This window comes from Carex rostrata, chromosome 23 (genome assembly GCF_964058835.1).
Source record: "Carex rostrata chromosome 23, lpCarRost1.2, whole genome shotgun sequence".
Taxonomy (NCBI): Eukaryota; Viridiplantae; Streptophyta; class Magnoliopsida; order Poales; family Cyperaceae; genus Carex; species Carex rostrata.
In genome coordinates, this window is record NC_135940.1 from 5,746,219 (window position 1) to 5,768,789 (window position 22,571).

The 22,571-nt window shown below is 34.2% G+C and overlaps 3 protein-coding genes across 5 annotated transcripts; all 3 read right to left on the minus strand.

Annotated features, from left to right (window-relative positions):
* Positions 1–1,589: 1,589 nt before the first annotated feature.
* LOC144574710 (structural maintenance of chromosomes domain protein) lies at positions 1,590–7,415 on the minus strand. 2 transcript variants are annotated; one of them, XR_013518286.1, is made up of 6 exons: positions 7,052–7,415; positions 6,266–6,498; positions 5,252–5,415; positions 4,788–4,870; positions 4,090–4,270; positions 1,590–2,069 (listed from the first exon to the last, which is right to left on the minus strand). XR_013518286.1 is itself a non-coding variant. In XM_078324747.1 (5 exons), the coding sequence occupies exons 1-5, from the start codon at positions 7,343–7,345 to the stop codon at positions 4,193–4,195; spliced, it is 852 nt and encodes a 283-aa protein (XP_078180873.1). In that variant the 5' UTR covers positions 7,346–7,415; the 3' UTR covers positions 2,410–4,192. The 2 variants fall into 2 exon arrangements, 1 of the variants encoding a protein (XP_078180873.1); XM_078324747.1 differs by lacking the exon at positions 1,590–2,069 and having other exon boundaries at positions 2,410–4,270.
* Positions 7,416–8,847: 1,432 nt separating this feature from the next.
* LOC144574502 (transcription factor GTE12-like) lies at positions 8,848–15,100 on the minus strand. 2 transcript variants are annotated; one of them, XM_078324463.1, is made up of 11 exons: positions 14,983–15,100; positions 13,577–14,154; positions 12,974–13,028; positions 12,811–12,894; positions 12,637–12,710; positions 12,439–12,511; positions 12,283–12,348; positions 11,846–11,967; positions 11,353–11,419; positions 10,171–10,292; positions 8,848–9,331 (listed from the first exon to the last, which is right to left on the minus strand). In XM_078324463.1, exons 2-11 carry the CDS (start codon positions 14,072–14,074, stop codon positions 9,083–9,085), a joined length of 1,410 nt encoding a protein of 469 aa, XP_078180589.1. In that variant the 5' UTR covers positions 14,075–14,154; positions 14,983–15,100; the 3' UTR covers positions 8,848–9,082. The 2 variants fall into 2 exon arrangements, with proteins under 2 accessions (XP_078180589.1, XP_078180590.1); XM_078324464.1 differs by lacking the exon at positions 14,983–15,100 and adding an exon at positions 14,676–14,808.
* Positions 15,101–21,012: 5,912 nt separating this feature from the next.
* LOC144575215 (uncharacterized) lies at positions 21,013–22,227 on the minus strand. The gene has a single exon (XM_078325326.1). The coding sequence runs from the start codon at positions 22,225–22,227 to the stop codon at positions 21,013–21,015; it is 1,215 nt and encodes a 404-aa protein (XP_078181452.1).
* Positions 22,228–22,571: the final 344 nt, after the last annotated feature.

A 22,571-nucleotide genomic window follows, 5' to 3' on the forward strand; every position in this document is an offset into this window, starting at 1 on the left:
GCAATTTTTACAAGCTCTTGATGACAATCAAAATAAAATTGAAATGTCATAATTTTTTATACGTGCATAAATAAAATGACGTAGATCATATCCAACGGTTTTATTTTGACTTTTCAGTTTTAAATTTTGAGTTATTAAAGTTTTAAAAAATGAAGGCATGATAGAGACACAAAAAATGAAGGCATTTGAAGGTCCTCTTTCTTTTGTTATGATCTACCATCTATGTGATGATGTTATGCTTGACAAGAAATACGTGCGCAGCGACTACTTTGGTCTTGGTACTGCATGTGTTAAATTAGCCAACAATAATATGCCTGTCATCTTGCAGCATCCCTACTTAATTTCTTCTCTTTTTAAGACAGAATTGGATCTGTTTAATGTTGTAGTTACTCTGACACCGACATTTTTATTTTTACCCCATTAAAAAAATATTTTAATAATGATAACCAAAGTTTAGTAACAATTTTAAAAATACCCCACCCGTAAAATTTTTCCACGGCTGAAATTTTAATTCCAATTTTTTATTTTTTTATAAAACAGAAATTTGTTTTTATTTATTTTATTTTTTGTATTGAAATATTAGAAATGTTGGATATATTTCTTTAAAAATAGATGGAATGCAATATAATTTGATTTATTAGAAAGACTGTAACAAATAACCCGGATCAATATTTTTCAGACCGGATTTTTCGTGGCTGTAAGAAAAATTAATATATTTCTTTATGTGTTATTGGAAAAAAATAAAAATGCTTAGATTCTAAGTTATTGATCCCGGTTCAAAAGTCACTACTATGTAATCTAGAAAATATTGTGATCCTTCTATGACATTTAATTTATAAAAAGTTGTATCTATTTTGAGAATTCTTTTTGAATAATAATTATCAAATAACTTAAAGTTTTTTTTTTTTTTTCAAAAATAGATACAACTTTTCATAAATTAAATATCCTAGAAAGATCACAATATTTTCTAGATTACATAGAAGTGACTTTTGAACCGGGATAATAACTTATAATCTAAGCATTTTTATTTTTTTTCCAATAACACATAAATAAATATATTAATTTTTCTTACAGCCGCGAAAAATCCGACCTGAAAAATATTGATCCGGGTTATTTGTTAGTCTTTCTAATAAATCAAATTATATTGCATTCCATCTATTTTCAAAGAAATATATCCAACATTTCTAATATTTCAATACAAAAAATAAAAAAAAATTATGTTTTATAAAAAAAAAAAAAAATGGAATTAAAATTTCTGTCCGTGAAAAAATTAGTGGGGTATTTTTAAAATTGTTACTAAACTTTAGTTATTATTATTAAAATATTTTTTTAATGGGGTAAAAATAAAAATGTCGTCTCTGACAAATTAAACGTTAGGCCCATATTTGAATTAATAATCTGTCCATGATATCTTTTTTTTTTTTAAAAAAAACTACAAATTATTTAGCATATTATTAACTTAAGAATCTATCATAATTAATTGATAAAAAGTGGGATACAATAACACCAAAGCTTTACAAACACAGAATATCACAAAGATATCCTTGCAAGTTGTGAACCTTTTGCACAAAAAGAAAAAAGGCCCAATATTAAAATAATAACAGATGACAGTGAAGAAACTATAGTAACCAAACAAGTAAAATTCCCACCACAAATAAGTACCAAACGTAAACCACTCTGCAAGATTTATCATAACAATTAAATCAAATTGTGCCGACTTAGACGCAGCACAAAAAAAGAGAGGCAATCTCAATGCCTCTATCCATAATCATCTAATTTCCCAACACTGACTAATGAATACAAAAAATCAGCATCTCAACTCACCATGTACATGTACTTCCTACCTAATATCCAATCATCATATTGCATATTAATACTGTGTTAATATATGAAAATGTAAATCATATAATATTCAATGTAAATCATATAATATTCCAATCCTGCGGCCCTTTCTCCCGAAAAGCATACAAACATTATCAGCAGATGTCACCTTAAAACCATACAAGCCATGCCTGGGGTGCCTCAAAATCTCCACCATCCGTAACTGCATCTTCTCTAATGCCAAAATCCTGTGTAACAGACATAATTAACAATTAACAAACTAAAAGATGTAGTTAGTCGAGAGAAACAGGCTGGAAACACCAAAAGTAATGCCAAAACTCTACACATCTGAAACAGAATACTAATTTCTAAATACAAACAATTGTATCATTCCAATATTCAACTGTAATATAGAAGTTATATCATTTCTAATTGACAAAATACATACTTGGGAATCCTTACCAACCTGGGGACACTTTCTAAAATAACACCAAGCAAGAAATGCATCCACTTCCGCAACAAATTCAGCAATCCTTTTTTTTTTTGGGTTATTTGATTTCAATTAGGCTCCGCATTTTTGTTTTCATATTTTTAACACCTCCCGGATTTAGAGATCAGTGTTTAAGCCCAGTATGATTGCAAAATTCATCTATGAGATTGTAATTAACATTGATCTAACCAGACCTAAATAAATGGTTAGTCTATCCCATGAAAAATTTCTTCTTGGTAGGTTTCTCCTTCCTTTATATGCATCTCCTCCTGAACAAAAACCTAAGAAACATTTTGTACATACACTGCACAGAAGTGCGCCTCAAATAGATCAAGCATTTGATGTTGGACAAAACAACAATTGATACTTTGGTTACAAAATATATAACCAAGCACATGAAAAAGATACACTCACAAGCCCAAATCAGAAAACAAGGTGGGATTCATCTAATATGTGGCAGTCTACAGGTAACAGAACAACAACACCATCCACATATTAATTCATAATTATAGATGAAAATATGAAAACATGAACTGGTTTTCCAAATCATAATATAAGATTTGAATTATGATCCAAAACTCAACCAAGAAGGAACAAAACATTTAACGATCAGTAATGGAAAATAATGCCATGAGTGAAATTTGTATGATCCCAGACCCTAATTACACTCAAAGGAACATTTAGTTCATTAAGTCATTGGTATTGATTTATTGATAAAAACATTAAATATTTAACAAAAGCAGGGAGAACCCAAAATAAATATTTAACAGGCAGGAATTCTTTAAGAGGCTGTTTGGCAAGCATGGAATAGGCCAAATCAGAATTGGGCGGAAAAAGAGTAAGAACAGAATTAAAAAAGGTGCAACACATTGGACTTTTTGCAATTAGACACCTTTCCATTCCTAATTGCATACTTGCCAGACACCTATTAAGAGTACACTGAGAATTTAAAAGTCAGATGCTTCGGTAAACCAAAGAATTCCATACAAAATGATTTTCTATCAAGAATTATTAGTTTGAAACTTTTTCACCAATTTTGAAACAACAACAAAAGGTGAGAGATAAAAACTTAAAAGGGTAATTAAGGATTTCTTTCAAAAATTGAATTGGCTTAAAATGCTACAGAAAAGTACAACTTTATCTGTAATATTGAAATCTGAGTTAGGCTATGGTATTATGCATAGTGCAGATTGGTCATATAACGGATCACTATTGTCATTTCAAAGTCTAAATAGTCATCATCAGAACCATTCAACATGATTTCCATATGAAAATGTACTTGCAAGCTAAATTTTATGTTTTATAGAAATTTTTTACTATTTTTTTAGATATGTAGAAAATACCTATTTTTGAATGGTCTATAATCTTTAGATCAACTGATTTTCCACCTATTTAAAAAAATAGTAAAAAAAAAAATGTGAAATTTGATCTACAGGTACATTTTCATATGGAGATCATGTTGAATGCTTCCGATCAACTATTTGGACTTTGAAAATAAAGATGTTAATCCATAGTATGGAGTAATATGCGCTATGCATAGTACCGTAGACTCACTCCTGAAATCTTGAAATATTAAAATTGAAGCAGCTTTAAACAATCAACAACAGATTGCAAGGGACTTGAAACAACCATCACAGCAAACAAGGCAACAATACTCATATTTAAAGAAGACAAAATTGCATTTTGTAATGCATGCTTATAATGAGTCTATGGAATCTAAACTTAGATGAGATGAAAGAAATAAAATGGCAATAAATTTAAAGACATTCATACTCTACCTAGGCACCCCCAAAGCTAAGCTCGCTAAACAACACTTTAAAGGTAGTATGGCGCAGCTTCCAACCCAAAGGTGGACCGGATGAACCATGTCTAGTGAGTTTTTTATCTCCTTCCTTGATACCCTTGCATCTCATATGTACCCATTCCATATTGTGCATTGGGATCAGCAACACCTTGTACCTAAAAAATGTCAAAAGAGTTTGTTATTATAAACAGAGTGCAGTAGAGACGTGAATTCCTACACAACTAAGGGTGTCACACAACAGGAGGCCTCCTATCCCTACGCAACTCAGCAGCATGTTTAAATAGCTAATTTATATTACAAACATGTAACAGAGCAGGATTCAAATGCCTTCTGCTTTTCATGCCTCATATTTTTTATTTCCGTTTTCGAAGTCCAAACAACCAATCCCAGACACAACATGATCTCCATATTAAAATGTGATTGGAAACCAAATTTTACATTTTTTGGAACCTTTTTTTAATAATTTTTAGATAGGTACAAAATCATTATTTTTCAGAAGATTCTCGACCATCAGAATATATGTTGTACCTATCTAAAAAAATAGCACCAAAATTTTCAAAAAAATATAAAATTTGGTCTCCAAGCACATTTTAATATGGAGATCATGTTGGGCGGTTCGAAAATTGAGATGTCATATAGAAAAAAGTGAGAGGGGAGGGATGAGAAACTTACAGGATTCATACCATAGACGGCCGCATAAGGATTGACCATGAAATTAGGATCAGGATTGCCATAGTTTGCAACAAAACCTGCACCTGTGCAAACATGCACACTCTTACAAATTAAGCTAGATTTTGTATCACAACCTAAATAAACCAAGATTGCTATTTTAATTAATTACCTTTGTTTTTAGTTCATCCAGTTTCTTTATGCAGATAACTCAATAGCATACAGTAACACAGCCACTAAAATGGTTTGATAAATATGTGTTTCTATGTAGAGTATTGTATAATTAAGCCTTTAAAATGAAAACAACAATGGTTATTTCTATTTTATTTTGATTTAAAAGTTGACATTTAAATGAGGATATATTCCAGCTTAAAAGAAACAATAAAAAAACAATTATATTTACAATGATGATCTACTACTACACAAAACATGGGACAAGATTACTATTTTGGGAAGAAGAAGTCTACCTTGAGTACCAGCAGCAGCTGCAGCGCGGGCCCGCTTCTCAGCATTAGCTATCTCAGCACGCAATTTCTCAAATTCACGAGCCATAGAAATGAGGTTCTTCTCCATCACCTGCCCCTGCTCGTAGTTCTCTGCATAGCCTTTCTTCTCTTGCTCAATTCCTTCCCTAATAAATTTAACACGACTTGTGAGCAATCTGGTTTCTTTCTTTTTCAGGGGAATTTCATGTATACCCCTCAAAAACTTCAAAAATCCCCCCCATCTAAATTTCATAATATCATATTTACCCTTCTAAATTTCAAAAACTTACAAACTTACCCATTTCGTTGTCTTTTTTATTAAAAAGACTCGTTTTTCATATCAGTCTTCTAATTGGTCGGTTTCCGAGGGCACATGAATCATTTCTTTATTTCTGACGCTTACACAGCATAAATTTAACAAGACTTGTGATCAATCTGATTTCTTTCTTTTTCAGGGGAATTTCATGTATACCCCTCAAAAACTTCAAAAATCCCCCCCCCCCCTAAAATTCATAATATCATATTTACCCTTCCAAAATTTCAAAAACTAACAAATTTACCCATTTCGTTGTTTTTTTTTTTTATTAAAAAGACTCATTTTTAATATCAGTCTTCTAATTGGTCGGTTTCCGAGGGCAAATGAATCATTTCTCTATTTCTGACGCTTACACAAGCATATATCTAAATGTCACTTGTGTACCCATAAGAAGTAGAGAAATAACCCATTTGTCCTAAAAAACTGACCAATTAGAAGACTAACATTCTTAAACATGCTACATATTTTTCATTTTTCTTATATGTCACTGTGTATTTACTTCTTTACATCCATTTTAAGTCCGTGTTGAATATCTTCTCTACCAATCTCAAAGTTGTAATACACAAATATAGAAGAGAAACAAGTAAATGTTGGGAATGTAACACGATGCACAAAATATGGCAAGCTAGAGACTGGTGTATAAAAATATGATAAAGTGCCAGTAGTTTCACAACACCTACCTCACTCGTTGAATCTCTTTTTTCATTGTTTCGATCTCAGCCTTTATCGCTGGGACCTGGCGTGAGTCAGTCGATGCCCTAGTCAAATCTTGGGTGAGTGCCTGCACCTGGCCCAAAAGATCCTGCCGATCACCCGTCAACTTTTGTATGTCATTACGTACATGCATCAGTTCAGCACGCATGGCATCTGTAGCTCCAAGTTCAGATTCCAGTTTCATCATTTTTTCATAAACCTATATAATTTATTATATAAACTAATTATAAAGAAGCAATCTTTAAAGTAACAACAGTAAAGAAGAAAGTGTATGGCTTAAACATATTTTCAGTCTAATTTAAAGGATAAGGAAATGACAATTCTCTGTAGGAATTGAGATCCTCCGAGGGAACTCAAAAATTGAGTTCAAATCCAGACCATCAGTTACAGTTGGCATGAATTGTAAAGCTGTCTTTTTAATTCCAATCAAACATGATTTTGGGCAAAACTCAAAAGCTAAGTTACCTTATAGGATCCAGACTTTGTCAGGTAGAGCAACTAAAATTATTTATTTTTCTATGAGATGTGCAATCAAAGGAGACAAGATGAGAAAACGTGCAATACAAGATTTTGATACCAACCACTGGTGACCATAGAAAAGGATAATTTTTTGCCTAATATTCACTTTAAATAATTGGGTAGTTTATTGAAAGATAATCCCATAGTTTTACTAATATTTAAACTTCATATACGGGTAGAATCCTCATATATCTAAGAATAATTTTTTTACGTACAAAAACCCAAAATCTGACCTCGCGGAGGCGGAGATCAGCATCAGATCGAGAAGCGTCAAACACAATCGACGCTCGTCTAAGCTCGTACTGTGTCATCTGGACCTCCTGTTTAAGCGCCACGTGGGTGGCAGCCAGTCGTTGATTATCCGCCAATAGGGCCTGTACATCGTCAAACTGCACCGTCATGCGCTCCTCTAGCATCACATGTGGAGGCGGGGGGTGGCGTAGGTGCGGCCGAGGAGGAGGTTCATCGAGGTGTACGCCGCCACCTCGGGCGAACGGGGGCGGAGGGTGGCGGTTTCTCCCAGCCATGACGGTGCCCGAAACCCTAGAGAAAAAAAGCCAAGAAGAAGAAACGGAACTCGGAGAGAAGGGGGAATTGGTCTACTGAAAACCGTGTTTTGGAACAAATGCTACTGACGTGTGGGTCTAACATATCAGTCGGTGCCTTGCTGCAGAGAATTCCGTGCCCCAAAAGTAACTCAAATTTTTAGTTAGGATCTGGGTCGTCCGATCTGCTTTGGCACGAATATTAAATGGGCTCGTGCATTTCATCCCGGATCAGATGGGCCCAAAATCTTATCAGACGGTCCGGATTGAAATTTAATATTTGAGTTACTTTAGGCGCTTGATAGAAGTTTAGACCGGACATGCAAGTGAATTTCGATTTATGGGGATAATGAGCTGGGTTTCGGCCGACATTATCCTTAATGTACACTTTCACACTTTTTTTTTTTTTTTAGTTTATTCGTTGTTGTGTCAAACATACTATTTCTAGTATGATATTCTCATTATTTCATATTTGAGTGAAAAAAACGTTATTTTTAACACAATAAATAGTTCAGGTTAGCTGCTATTTTATTATTTTATTGAAATGTTGAATTAGCGGCTATTCTGAATTTGAAGTTAGCATGCTATCCTCACTAACCTCACTCTCAATCCAAATGTAACATACGAGAAACCAAACCCGACCGAATTAGGTTCGACTCGAGTCGAAATAGATACGTCCATTTAACTTGAACAACGATCTCACTTGTACCAATTTTATGTTTTAAAACAAATAAAAAGGCTTGTGCAACAATTTTGATTATAAAATAGTATCTTTTTTATGATGTAAAACGTAATTATCATTACATAACTTGAATTTGGGACAAGATATGCTCAGGATAGTATTTTTTTTAAAGATATGCTAAGAATATAATTTTTTAGGTAACTGTAATAAGTAATGAAAGTGACAAAAATGGTGAGATCGACAATTTATGACAAACTAAAAAGAATGATATAATAATATTTTTGGACAACACATACCAAAATATTTGATAACAATCCAATTATTTTTGGCTCGGAACTCTAACAACCAATTTATCAATACCATCGAAAAAAATCACGTGGGATGTGTCGCGCGGTTGTACCGCATAATTTGAGAAGAAGATTGTCAGCAGTAAACTAGCAAACTAGCTTGAGAAAATAGTATTATCAATTCTCCTTGGCCCTTGCTATGCAAATACTATAAAAATGCTATACAAAGACGTTATACAATTCTACTTACCTTTCAGAAGCACCAGCCGCCTCAACTTCTAAAACAATTGGCATTCAATAATTTAAAGTAACAAGTCTTTAGCTGATTTTAATATTTTACTAACACAAACACGTTACAATAACAATGAAGAGAAAAGGCAAGTAAATAAGGAATTGTTTGAAGTACTAATGGATTCTAACAAACATGCAGAATCTACCAGTAAAACTGTGCTTGAAAATTCACAAAATATACACATGCGCACACACACAAAGGTACTTAATTACCAATACCTCTATTATCTTCACCATGCTATACTATTAAAAGTTAAGATATATACGGTCAGACATCTAACTAAACAGAAGTTATCCACAAACATGCTATGCATAGCTACGATCTAACTCTCAGACACCCAAAAATGCAAATAAAAAATCATCAGACCAGCCCCAAATAATATCCGTACTACCAGATATCCAAACATACATAATTCATAGTCATACCAAGTTAGCTCCTATAATACCCCCTAAAAATTATCAACAGATCTCGCCTTCCTCGACATCCGCTTTGGCAGGGACCACCAAATCTTCATCGTCAAAATCATCAGCTTTTATGAACAGACCTAACTTTTCCAGGGGGTTGAGAAACCCGGATTTCATCTGAATTCCACATGCCATGTTCTGCTTGAATTCATCAGTTTTTCGCATGTGACAATTCCAGGAACAGGTCATCCTTTCAAGCTCCTTTATAAGCTCAGTGTTGTCAAGGTCAACTGTCTTCTTAACCTACAAAACAAGTAGAGGATCATCAACCATTGTCAAACTAAGAAATTTAATACAGAACAATAAGGTTCGATGCAAGTAAACAGATATTTAAATGAACCATACAATAAAAAAATAACCCAAAAAACGACGAACTTCAAACAGCTGAGAAGATGTACTAAATTACAAACACCGGCATAACACAGAATTGAACAGAAACCCTAAAGCCAAAAGCAACAGAATAAGTTCAAAAGTACCACTGCTGAATTTTGAAGATGGTTTTGCGGTGCTACACTAAACGACTCAAAGACTTTGCAAATGAAATAGACATTTGCACTTGGTGACAAATTCGAATATTAAATCAGTATAGTTGATAAAGTTGCTCTGTTAATTATGGACAAAATTTCCTCTGCCTATGAGTCTCCTTCGTTTTTTTTTACCCACTTGGATGTACTAGACATTCCTCTCCTCCTCGGAAGTTTAAATACAGTGTTTAATTATTATGGGGGAAGGGGAATTTCATTTTTATCCCTCCAAAACTTCAAAATTACATATTCCCATCTCTAAACTTCATAATATCATATTTACCCTTCTGAATTTCCAAAACAAATTTAACTAAATGTGAGTTTTTGAAATTTAGAAGGGTAAATATGATATTATGAAGTTTAGAGGGGGGGGGATATGTAATTTCGAAGTTTTTGAGGGGCATAAATGAAATTCCCCCAATTATTTAATATGGGGAAAAAATGGCATTAGCTAACAAGTACAAAAGGCATAGGTTGTTTCCGTACTTGCTACAAAAAGACGATGTAATGTGCAAAAATTTCTTCATATTATTGTGTTTCTAGGGGTTGTTTAAGTACCTGTTGCAGAGCAAGACGAGCAGCTTCTCTTTCCTTCTCCCTCTTCAATTTTCGATCTTCTTCGGCCTTCTTTCGTGCGGCAGCCTGCGCAGCTCTAACCTTGGCTTCAAGCCTCACTTTTTCTGTTCAAAAACACAAAATAATACAAGATTAAAAGTGAACCTACTTAATTTACAAATTACAGTAAATCAAATGCAAAGTTACCAAAACTTACAGCAAATCAAATACAACCGATAGAAAGAAGAAATATTTGATATGGAACAAATCAGCATAAAAAGGATTTGATTAAGAAAGAGAGATACAAATACTGCTAAAATGCTACTTTATAAATCCATGAAAGAAATACTAGGCATAATATACTATCATGTATCGCCAAATTCTTATCAGCAATATCAGAAAAAAAAAAAAAACTCAATTTTTTGCCGAAACATTTTTTGTTTCAGTCTGTTAGAGGTCTAATCCATACAAGGTTCTTCATAAATCAATGTTTCAGCTCAGTGCTGAACTGTTCTAAAGTAGTACAAAAGAATTGAACCTAAAAATTAGTGACTAACACCCGGATTTATGGGCTACAAGCTCCAAGTCTTTGACTAAAAAGTTAAAACAATTTTGAGTGAGGCTATGTACTATGCATAGTGCATATTGGTCCATACTATGGATCAACATCTTCATTTTCAAAATCCAAACAATCAATCAGAACTGTTCAACATGATCTCCATATGAAAATGTACTTGTAGATCAAATTTTATATTTTTTTACTATTTTTTAAGATAGGTAGAAAATCATTGATCTAAAGATTCTAGACCATTCAAAGTAGTGATTTTCTACCTAAAAAAAGTAAAAAAAAATATATATAAAATTTAGTTTGCAAGTACATTTTCATATGGAATGCATGTTAAACATTTTGGATCAACTATTTGGACATTCGAAAATAAAAAATATTGATTTGTAGTATGGACCAGCCCGTGCTATGCATACCATAGCCTCACTCAAACAATTTGTTTATTTTTGAAAGACTACAGGTCATCTTTTTTTCTTAACCTTTGCTTTGACATATAACTGTGGTCCCCAATAGCCCACAAGCAGGGTGTTAGTTGCAACTAACAGGACAAAATTGAACTACAATACAAGTGTGTCCACTTGCCAAACAAAAATACCAAGTATGACATGGCACATGCTTACCTTCCTGTTGCCTTCTCTCAAGTTTCTCTCTCTCTAACTGAAGCTTGATTGGGTCAACATTCTTTCCCTATATAGGGACAAACAAATTGTTACAGTTCAAGCAAGTAAAACAAGATTGGATTTCGAGTTTTCGACAACATATACTTAGGACAGAACTGGTACCAACCTGAGACACCTTTTCCTTATCTATTGTTCAGCATTTTGTTTTTTTACCAGTATGTACCAGTCAGGACAAACCTTCCACCAGTCTGGGGTAAAATACCAGCATGTGCCAAAGCATGCTGACCAAACCGCCCATTTACCAAAAATTTCTAATTCCACCTTAAAAGATCAAATTATGCCCACACAATAAAATAAAATAAAAAATAGAGGTCATAATAAAGTGTTTTCCTTATTCCTACTTTGACCTTAGGATCTAGCAAAATTATGGTATGACAGTACCACCAAAACTCCCAAGCCCTGGACCTTCCAGTACCAAGCACTACAGGAGTACCTGATCCAGAAGAGCCCTCTGTTGTGCTTTCACAATTGTATCCGCAAAGCGGCTCTTTAGCATTGCAGCACGTAGGGCTCTGCTTGGAGATAACGGTTCCTCCAAAGGAATTTCATCAACCTCTGAAAAGTATAAACAAAACATAATTGAGTTGTGAAAAAAAAAAAAATTCAAAAGCAACAATAAGTAGTAGTATTGCAAAAGTAGAATCTACAGTATCATAGCTATTATTAATATATACGTATGAGAATCCAACAGATTTTCATGCCTATTCTGGTACAGCAAAGATCCCGTCCAGAAAAACTAGAACTACTTAATGCTGTATGCTTATAATATGGGTGAGGTTGCTACTAAAATTAACTAGGTAACCACGTGTGTAAGCTCTTGAAAAGTTTCAACCCTTTATGTGTTAAAAAGATAATGCCAAATAGAAAAACCTTTTTCCGATGCAACAGCTAATGAAGTAATAGGGAGAAGTTCATGCTGACGAATCCCACAAGATCCTAATACAGAATTTGAAATCAAATATACATTTTTATCAAAAGAAAATTACTCTGAAACAATAATCGGCAGAAAAAGAGACTATAACTCACCAGCTGCTGTGGAAATTTTGTCACAAATTGGCAGTCGCGTAACACCTAGCTTTTGGGGTGTCACTGATGCCTCCTGAAAAGAGAGAGCCCATGCAACATTTACACATCAAAAAACAGCTAGACCAAGTCACCAAGATTCACCAGATTATACAATTATATGACATATGAACTTGGAAAAGGTGTTTCTCAAGTGGTAACCTTCTTCGGCAAGGTTGAGTTATGAGATATCGCATCTCGACTACTACATTTCTCATTATTAGCACCTAAAAGTCCTGAAAAAATAAGCACAAGAAAACAAAATTAGGTAATAACCAATAAAATTAAGTGACATAAATTAAAGTTCCCCCAAAACATGATGGAGAAAAAACTTACTATTGCATGAACTTAATTTAAGAATCAACCGACCGTTCGATTTTTCAATTCGTATACCAGAGTGGGATTTATCTGCACCTTCTCCTATAATTAAATCCAAAAATTAGAAGATCACAAAGTTTCAAATGAACTATTTCAAAGATAAAGTTGTCTTACTTCATACCTTTGCACGAGGCCGGGGGTGGGCATTGAACCAACGTCCTTATATCCTTTGAAGGCTACATAAAAATATATATACTTTTTCATTGAAGCTTCTTGAAAAGTATTATTTTTTAGACAGAACCCCCTGTTCTCCTAATTTTCCATCTTTCTGGGATATGCTCAGGATCAATGCAAGGAAAAAACAGTAATACAGGAGGGAGGCTGTGGCACTTTGCAAACCGCAGGTCAGTCCGTGCTATGGATCAATATCTTTGATTCTAAAGTTAAAACAGTCGATCCGGACCACTCAATACAATCTCCATAAGGAAATGTACTTGAAAACCCAAAATTTATATTTCTTTTTACTAATTTTTAAGATAATTAGAAAATCACCTGATTTAAAAATTCAGGACCATCCGGAAGTAGTGATTTTCTACCTATCTGAAAAAATAGTAAAACAATTCTAAAATATAAAATTTGATCTCCATGAACATCTTCATATGGATATCATGTTGAGAGGTACAGATTGACTGTTTGAATTTTAAGAATGGAGATATAGCACAGATGGACCTGCGCTTTGCAAAGTACCATAGCATCACTCCCCATACATTACCCAACATCTTACCTTCTTTTTTGGGGGCCCCACTTCTGCCAGCCTGGACTTGTCATCCACACGCCCCACATTAGAATTAAAGGTTTCTTTGGCCCACTTATCTTCCAGCAATCGCCACCTCGCATCAAATAAATTACTCAACTTCTTTGCCATGAAGTGCACCTCATTCTTGGGAGGATTATACAACATGGCATTTGAAAAGGTCAACATCACATCCTCTGAGAATTGGACAGTACGCGTGTATTTTCTCTTAAGGAGGTTTTCCTTGACAGTGCCAAGATCCATCGGGTTTTTTATTATCGAGAAGTAATCCGGAATATTCAATTTGACAGGGTCCACAGGATAATTGAAGACCCAGCCAAACTGGTGCTCCATTAGCATTTTAAGAAGAGTGAGACATTGCTTAAGCCGGGTGACATCCATCTTTTCATCCGTCAAGCTCAGAGAAGGTAATTCTGTGATATCATTGGCTTCGAAACCAGGGGTCTTTCTTTTACGAGCTACACCCATGGTTGTCTGTTGAAGGACTTGCGTGTCAAAGATAAAGCATCAGTTTGCTCAGTAAATGAATGCGGAATTTGTGGACCAATCTGCAATAAAGTAATGCAATTGTTAAACAGCACTTAGCAGATATAAAGACAATCTAAGAATCATCAAGGAAGAAGACATTTAAAGCAAGGGTACGATTGTGAGAATGAATTTTAATAAAAGGGGAAAATCTGTAAACCTAAAAATAACATAAACCTAACCCTTTAATGGGAATAATAAAGGGAATAAAAAATGATGGAAGGGTTTCACAGTTGACGGTTTGGAATAATACTTAATACATATGAACGTAAATTGAGAACAGGCAGGAAATTCATCGAGACAACCAACCAACCCTAAGTAGAAATATGATTCAAAGTTATCAAGAGAGAAATTGAACAGAATCTCTTACTTCCCCATAAAATAAGGGTAAATAAGAACAAATAAGTTATCTGCAATTACAAAGATAAAAACCAATCGAAACAAGAATCAAATAAAAATTAAAGGTAATTAATGGATGTGTTTCACAGTTGACGGTTTGAAATAATACATATGCACATAAATTGAGAACAAGCAGGAAATTCACCTAGACAACAAACAAACCCTAAGTATTTCACGACGCGGGCTGCTAGAAATGTGATACGAATTTGTCGAAGGAGAAATTGAACACAAATCTGTTACTTCCCCTTAAAAATAAGGGGAAATAATAACAAATAAACTATTTGCAATTAACAAGAGCAAACCAATCGAATAAAGGATAACTTCGAAATTAAAGGTCAAATCGCGACGACGAGGAGATATTTCTATCTGAAATCCAAAAACCCTAAGAAAGCGATCGAGAAAGAGAGAGAGAATCCACAAATATAAACGCATAAAGAGAGAGAGAGACTAACCAGCGGGCGGAGAAAGGGCGGAGAACAGAGCGCGGCGGCTGGCGAGGGACAAAGAAAGAAAATATATTTCTTTAGGTTTTTAGAAAGCGCAAGAATTCTATCAAGGGGGTGCTATATTGTAAAATTTTCTACTTGTAGATATTACTAAATAAATGTCGTAAAATAGAAATTACTATGATACTATCATTAGATTTTTCTATTTATAGATATTACTAAAATAAAAGTCGGAGAATAGAAATTACTATGATACTATGATTAGATTAAGTAAAACTAATATACACTTAAGTGTACCGTACTCTTAAGTTTAGGCCGTTCGATTTCTTTAAAAGTCGTGCTATCACGACTTTTAAAGAATCTACACGACTTTTAAAGAAATCGAACGGCCTAAACTTAAGAGTACGGTACACTTAAGTGTATATTAGCTTTACTCGATTAGATTAAAGTATTTTTTACCGAAATTTTTATAAATACCCAAAAATAAAACAAAATTATGAAATCTAATCAATTTTTGAAAGAATCTCGGAAAATACTCAATCCGGTTACTCAACAATCGAATTTTCAATTTCTTTCCGCTCACCCAATGCCCGGAAATGAGAAAAACGTCCGCTTACTAGGTAACCGGAAATAAGCGGAAAGAAGTTCGGTAGCTCAATGGCCGGAAAGCTTGGTTTTTTTATTTGTTGTGAAATTTTGTTCGATTAGAGTAGAGGAAGAAAGGGAGATAGCGAGAGGCAGGGAGAGTGGCGGGGACGACGGAAAAAAAAGAAGAGAAAAGAGAAGGAGAAGGCGCAGGAGGAAAAGGAAGAGAAGAGGGGCACCGAGAGATCAGTTTTTATTTATTTATTTAATCTTTATTTTTTTATTTATAGAATATTAGAATAGCATAATATTGTTTAGAATTATTTTGGAATATTGTTTAGATTGTTTAGAATTCATAACACTGTTTAGATTGTTTAGATTATTAGTTGAATAATTTAGAATAGTTTAGATTGTTTTTTGAATAATTTATAAAATTTCAAAACGGTTTAGATTAGTATTTAGGTCGGTTATAGGTAATGAGTATTTAGGTCGGGTGCTGTAAAAAACACTGTCATCATTGTACAGGAATTCTCCTCCAACAAAAATTCTCAAACATATGGTGGTCATTTTTTGTTTTGATTGGTCTGGATAACAAACTACAATTTAAAGAAATAATAATTCTATAAGTACAACATAATTTCAGAAATTAAATAATTTATAAATAATTTATAAAAAAATCCTTTGCTCTTCTTTCTTTATTTGAATATTTAAATACGGGAGATAATTTTTGCTTTAATTGGTCTGAATAATAAACTAATTTAAAAAAATAATAAGTAACATAATTTCATAAATTAAATAATTTACAAATTAATTATACAAAAATTACCTTTTTTTTTCCTTTCTCTTTTGATATTCTTTGTTTTTATCTAATTTTCTATTTAGCAGCATATATAATTTAATTAAAAAATATATCAAATAAATATATACATAAAATAGTCATGTATCTAATGTTACACTAAGTGCACCTCTGAATTGCTCAAAAACTGAAAATAAGTGCAATTGAAAGTAAAGTATATGAGTTTAGAGAAATTTGACACGTGTGATGTTAACAGAGTTCGGCAAAACAAAGGCCTACGTCTCCGGGATTTCGCAACCTCTTCTAGGTACACATTTCTATTACCCAATACGAAAGGATTACAACTTGTGAACCGTTGAGCCCTTACAATCCAAGCGGGAAGTCAACCGGCCAACTAGAGATGAGAACAAGGTCTCAAAGTATTAAGCTACTTAAGAGAAACGCTCAAAAGTTCACTCTAACCTAATCTAACTTAAGATTAATGAAGTGGGTTTGAGGTTGTTTGAGGGATTTTGAAGTTTTAAGCTCTCACAATAATGGAGTAAGCTAAGCTCTCAAAAAATCATTTTTTAGAAGTTTAGGATCGGCTTAGATTGCTTTGGGAAGAAAGCTCAAAGCCCTATTTATAGAGATAGCTAAAAAATAAGCTGTTTGACCTAGTTCAAAATGCAATTTAGAGTTTCAATTCTCTGACAACTCAGTAAAACGTTACAACGATTGTATAACATTTATGTAACATTTTGCACTGTAAAATCTTGATCAAAAACAGAAATTTCTGAAGCTTAGATTTAATTAAAACGTTACAACTTTTATCAAACGTTACAACTTTTGTCAAACGTTACAACGCTGATTTAATTAAATCGTTGTAACGATTGACAAACGTTACAACGTTTGTCAATTAATTTTGAATTTGATACAACTGTACTTCAGCAGTTCTGACATTTCTAAAACGTTATAACGTTTTATAAAGGTTACAACGTTTTAAGGTGATTCTGAGTTTTGATCAAGCTATTACTTCAGCGTTTCTAACATGCTGAAAATGTTACAACGTTTTACAAACGTTACCAATATTTGTTCCTTGTTAAAACATTCTCAAACTTACTTTACTAAGTTTATGATTTTATAATTTATATTTTTGATAAGTGTCTTCATGATTTCTTCAGTTAAAGTATTCTATATTGCAATTTCATTTGACTTAAACCTATATATCTTTCAAAATTAGAAGAAATCGTAAAATTCAATAATTGTATGTTTTTGCAAATTAGTCAAATAGATGAAAAAGATTATTGCTAGAATAACATCTAATATCACTAAATATGAAAAATATTGTATAAATATATACATAAAATATTAAAAACTATGTAAAATATATACATAAAATATACCTATTATTTTCAAAACATAAATATATACATAAAATATTGTATAAATCAATATTATCATATATTATTAATAATAAACTATGTAAAATACTAAAAAAATAATTTTATCATAAAAATATAAAATAAATCAAAATATAATAATAAAATTATCTTTTTTTCTTTTTTCTCTTTCTTTCTTGTTAGTTGTAGCAATAATCTTTTTCGTCTATTTGACTAATATGCAAAATATACAATTATTTATATCAAATGTTCTCAACTTGTCAATCTACAATTTTGAAATAAAAAAACATAGTACATAATTAATTGAATAAAGATTTTTATCTCCCATCTCTCATCCCCCATTCATCCCCCCAAAGTCATTAACTACCTAACTATCTCTTTAACCGATTAAACTGTCAAATCGTTCTCTTCCATTCAGTTGAATCTCTCTTTCTAAGAAAAAAAAAACCAGTCTCAGTTAGCGCCTTGAAGCACGACTATTTATCAACTCCGAGGCTTTATCTCTTCGTTGCCTTCAAATTAAATTCTTGTAATATTTTCTCATCTAATCAAATTTCATCGAATCCGTGCCGAATTTGTCTTCTTTGCTATCAAATATTTGAGATCATGAGGACCAGAAGTCATGAGCCAATCAAAAGTTTTTTTATTTCATTTTTGTTGTTGTTGTTATACTTAGTAAAATAAGAATTCAACAATTTATTTGTGTGTATATTTCTATTCACACGTTCATGAAATGAAATTGAGGATTTTGAAAGTACTGTCACTTTTTTCTTATTGTTCTTTTTATAAACTGGTTTTCTATAAAATTTACAATTTTGTAAATAACGATATGTTGTTGTCGAATAGATAAGGTACCGCTAAGCGATTAACCGAAAATAATCGGAAATATATTAGACATCCATACTTGCATCCAGTTATTTTAGAAATATTTTTTTTTTTGAAGGTTAGTGGAAAAGTCCACTAAGATATGTTGATATATAAAAAAGTATGTACAATAGAATTACATGAACCAAATGAAAAATGCAGTAAAGTAAAAAACCCTCCCTCCCTTCCCCACTATCACATGGTAAAGAGTTGTGCCAATAAAATAAAAAAAGCTCCAATAGAGTCTAGCTCTCTATTTTCCCTGTTATATTTAACTAAATACCACCCAGTTATGTACATCAATTGCTGCTTCATTAATTAGAATATGCTCTGGTTTACTCTTGAGGCTGAAGGTCCTCCTGTTCTGTTCCTTTCCTTCCATAGAGCCCATGAGCCAGCTGCCCATGTCACATCCCAACATTGTTTGCTTTGGCCCCTCAGTTGTTGTCGGCCCTCACTCCAGATTTCAGCTGAACTGTTACCGAGAACCCTTTGTAGATTATGCTGTGCATATAGACCATTCCAGAAGTTTATAGCATATGGACAAGTTCTCATCAGGTGGTCGCATGTTTCGCTTTGATCACTGTTGCACAACTTACATCCCTGTGTCACCTCGCATCCTCTCATTTCTAGCACCTCCTGAGTTAAGATCTTGTTATTGATCATCAACCATAGGAATATTCTTACCTTTGTTGGGATTTTCAGTTTCCACAGGGTTTGATGGTGTTCGAATCTGACGCCTGAATCGTGCATTACCCTGTATGCCGATGCACAGGAGAAAGCTTTTGTTGGTGTCCATCTCCATTGTAGTGTCTGGGTTGCTAAGTCCATTTTCACTGAGGCGAAGAAGAAGGGTGTGAGTGGTGCCAGTTCTTTGAGGAACCTAGATAAGTTTGTATTATCAACCAGTTGAGAACAATCTGTGATGCTATACAATTGGCGTAATGTGGTTGCCCAGAGTCCATCACCGTCATGCTGCAATCTCCACAGCCACTTTGTCAGGAGTGCCTGATTCTGGCGATCAAGATCAATTATACCCATTCCTCCATTGCATTTTAAATTGCAAACTGTTTCCCAATTAGCCAGACAGTTTATTCCTTTACAAGGTGCGTTGCCTCTCCATAGGAAACTCCTTCTCATTTTATCAATTTGCTTGATGGTCCCTTTGGGTAGCCTGGTTGCTTGCATGAAATGGATTGGCATAGCCGATAACACTGCTTTTACCAGAGTGACTCTACCCCCATATGACAGAAAATTAGACTTCCATCCTTCCATCTTTCTTTGGACTGTTTGGATCATTGGTTGGAAATCAATGATCCTTAATTTCTTGATTGATAGAGGTAGGCCAAGGTATGTTATCGGGAGCTGTTCTACCGGAGAGGAAAGGATATTTTGGATAGTTTGGTTCAAGTGTGGGGGAATTGAGATCGGGACAAATGCACTCTTTGCTCTATTTATCTTCAGACCCGTGAGTTCCTCATACACTTTGAGCACTTGTGTGATGACCTTCAGAGTTATCGGATTAGCCTCTGCAATAATTACCGTATCATCCGCAAATTGAATGGTTTTTGGAGGTATGTGTACATATGGCGGCATGGCTTGCTCCGCATTGTGCATGAATCTATTCAGTGTATCCGCCACTATGATGAAGAGCATTGGGGATAACGGGTCGCCTTGTCTGAGGCCTCTACCATGCCCGAAGGATTCAGTTAAAGCTCCATTAACCTTGACTGCTGAGGTTGCTGAGCGGAGGATGCCTAGTGTTGATCCTATCCATTTTGGCGGGAACCCTCTCTCAATGAGCAAGTTAGTAAGAAAACACCAATCAACCGTGTCACAAGCTTTCTCAAAGTCAACCTTGTATAAGATTGCCGGTAATTTTCGAGTTTTACAGAAGGTTAAAAATTCACGCGCCACCAGAAAAGATTCCATCATTGAGCGGCCCTTAACAAAAGCAGTTTGGGTTTGGGCTACCAACAAAGGAATATGTGTCTGTAGCCTATTAGCAAAGACTTTTGTTATGATTTTAACCACAGTGTTGATGACACTAATTGAGCGATAATCAGATAATGTAATAGGTGCTCTTTTCTTTGGGATGAGGGTTATGGTTGCCTTGTTGATCGGTTTAAGGTTTCTGTCTGAGTTGTGGAAATCCAATATCATTTTCATGAAATCTGTTCGGATTATACTACAGAATGCCTTGTAAAATTCTACCGGCAGCCCATCTGGTCCACTTGCCTTGTCACTCGGCATCTCATTTATTGCAGCTAGAACTTCAATGTCAGTTATCTGATCGTCCAGACTCAGTAACTCTTGTGTGTGATTTGGCCCTACCTTTCTAGACAGATTAAAGGGTCTTCTACGTAAATCTCTTCTCACCAGTAGGTTAGCGAAGTGGGATTTAATGTATTACGGTAGCATCACCTCCGGGATTGTTGTTCCATTCCCATCCTGTATTGTAGCCATCGAATTTAAATTTTTCCTCCCATTTGCTACCGCATGAAAATATTTTGTATTATTGTCGCCTGATTTTAGCCATGCACTACCAGACCTCTGCTTCCATCTCAACTCTTTGTCACGGGCTAGCCCGAAAATGTGTTCTCTTATTTTTATTCGAAGCCTAAATTCAATAGTGTTGAGGTGTCTGAGTTCCTCTACTCGATCCAATTGTCTGAGCACCCACTTTGATCTTCTTAGTAAGGTGTCTCTTTTGCAAAATTTTCTTCGTGCCCAGCTGAGTAATTCTCTTTGTACTGTAAAAATCTTTTCCTGGAAGACCCTAACTGGATTTGGTGAATGAGATGTAGTTGCCCATGCCGCTGCCACTACACCATGCACTTCCTGATGTTTAAGCCAGAAATTTTCAAATTTGAATTTTTTCCTGCACGGGTTAGCATGTGGTTTTATGTTGAGAAAAAGTGGTGTATGATCAGAAGCACTCGCTGGGAGATCTTTCAGCGAGTGGGTTGCACCAAATGAGTTCCAGTGATAAGATAAGAGAACCCGGTCTAGCTTGGAAAATGTTGGATGCGGTCTTTTATTAGACCAAGTGTACATTCGGCCCTGTAATGGAATATCTAACAAATTTGTGTCAGCTATCAGATTATTAAATTCAGATAGCAAGCCCATATTTCTTATACTACCCGTGGTGTCCTCTAAATCTCGATAGAGATTAAAGTCACCAGTGATTAACCATGGAAGATTATTCAGTTCTCGAATCTTACGGATTTCATTCATAAACTCCATTTTTCTCCTATCCTCTTGCGGTCCATATACCGCAGTAAACATAAATTTAAAATTATTAATTTTGAGTGTGGCTGAAACAGTGAAATTGAAAACATATGAATCCAAAAGAGTGAATTTTGAGCTCCACGCGAGCAAAATTCCCCCTTTTGTTCCCTCCGCATTCAACACCTCAAATTGATTAAATTTCGCAGGGCACACTTGCCTCACACGAAATATCGAGCATTCACTCCATTTAGTCTCTTGATATGTAATTAAATCCGGATTCGCATCTATAACTATATCTTTTATGACATCACATTTTTGTGCATCTCCAAGACCACGCACATTCCAATTTAATATACGCAAAGGAAATTTAAAATATAGAGCTTGATCATTCATAAGGATTGATTACACAAAAGTTGCATACCGCAAATGTAAATAACATCACAAAAATAATAAATGATAGTATCCAGCTAAATCTAAACAGTTAAGTCACAAAAACATGCTGCTCACTATCTAAAATAAATAAAAGGCCTTAGTTGCCTCCTTCACCCGACTCCTCCTCGTCGGTGAATTTGTCATCTTCACTATTGAACTCAAGGTCACCAATTATGGATTCACCATAATCCTCCTCATTTCCCTCAAAAGCAATCTGTGTTGCACCACTCGGGCCCTCCCCGTGAGGCAATAGAGTCCCCAGATGAGCAATACCACAGTAGTGGTCAATCGCATCAGACTTACCT

Bases quoted from the DNA above. Each gene is read 5' to 3' on its own strand.
- LOC144574710 (XM_078324747.1), bottom strand. From the start codon at position 7,345: ATGGCTGGGAGAAACCGCCACCCTCCGCCCCCGTTCGCCCGAGGTGGC. The intron at 4,871-5,251 runs GTAGACTTCTTC...ATGTTTGCACAG, and splicing joins AGCTGCTGCTGGTACTCAAG to GTGCAGGTTTTGTTGCAAAC. The intron at 4,271-4,787 runs GTAAGTTTCTCA...GACATTTTTTAG, and splicing joins CCGTCTATGGTATGAATCCT to GTACAAGGTGTTGCTGATCC.
- LOC144574502 (XM_078324463.1), bottom strand. From the start codon at position 14,074: ATGGGTGTAGCTCGTAAAAGAAAGACCCCTGGTTTCGAAGCCAATGAT. The intron at 12,895-12,973 runs GTATGAAGTAAG...ATTTAATTATAG, and splicing joins ACCCCCGGCCTCGTGCAAAG to GAGAAGGTGCAGATAAATCC. The intron at 12,711-12,810 runs GTAAGTTTTTTC...TTATTTTTTCAG, and splicing joins TAAATTAAGTTCATGCAATA to GACTTTTAGGTGCTAATAAT.
- LOC144575215 (XM_078325326.1), bottom strand. From the start codon at position 22,227: ATGAATGATCAAGCTCTATATTTTAAATTTCCTTTGCGTATATTAAAT.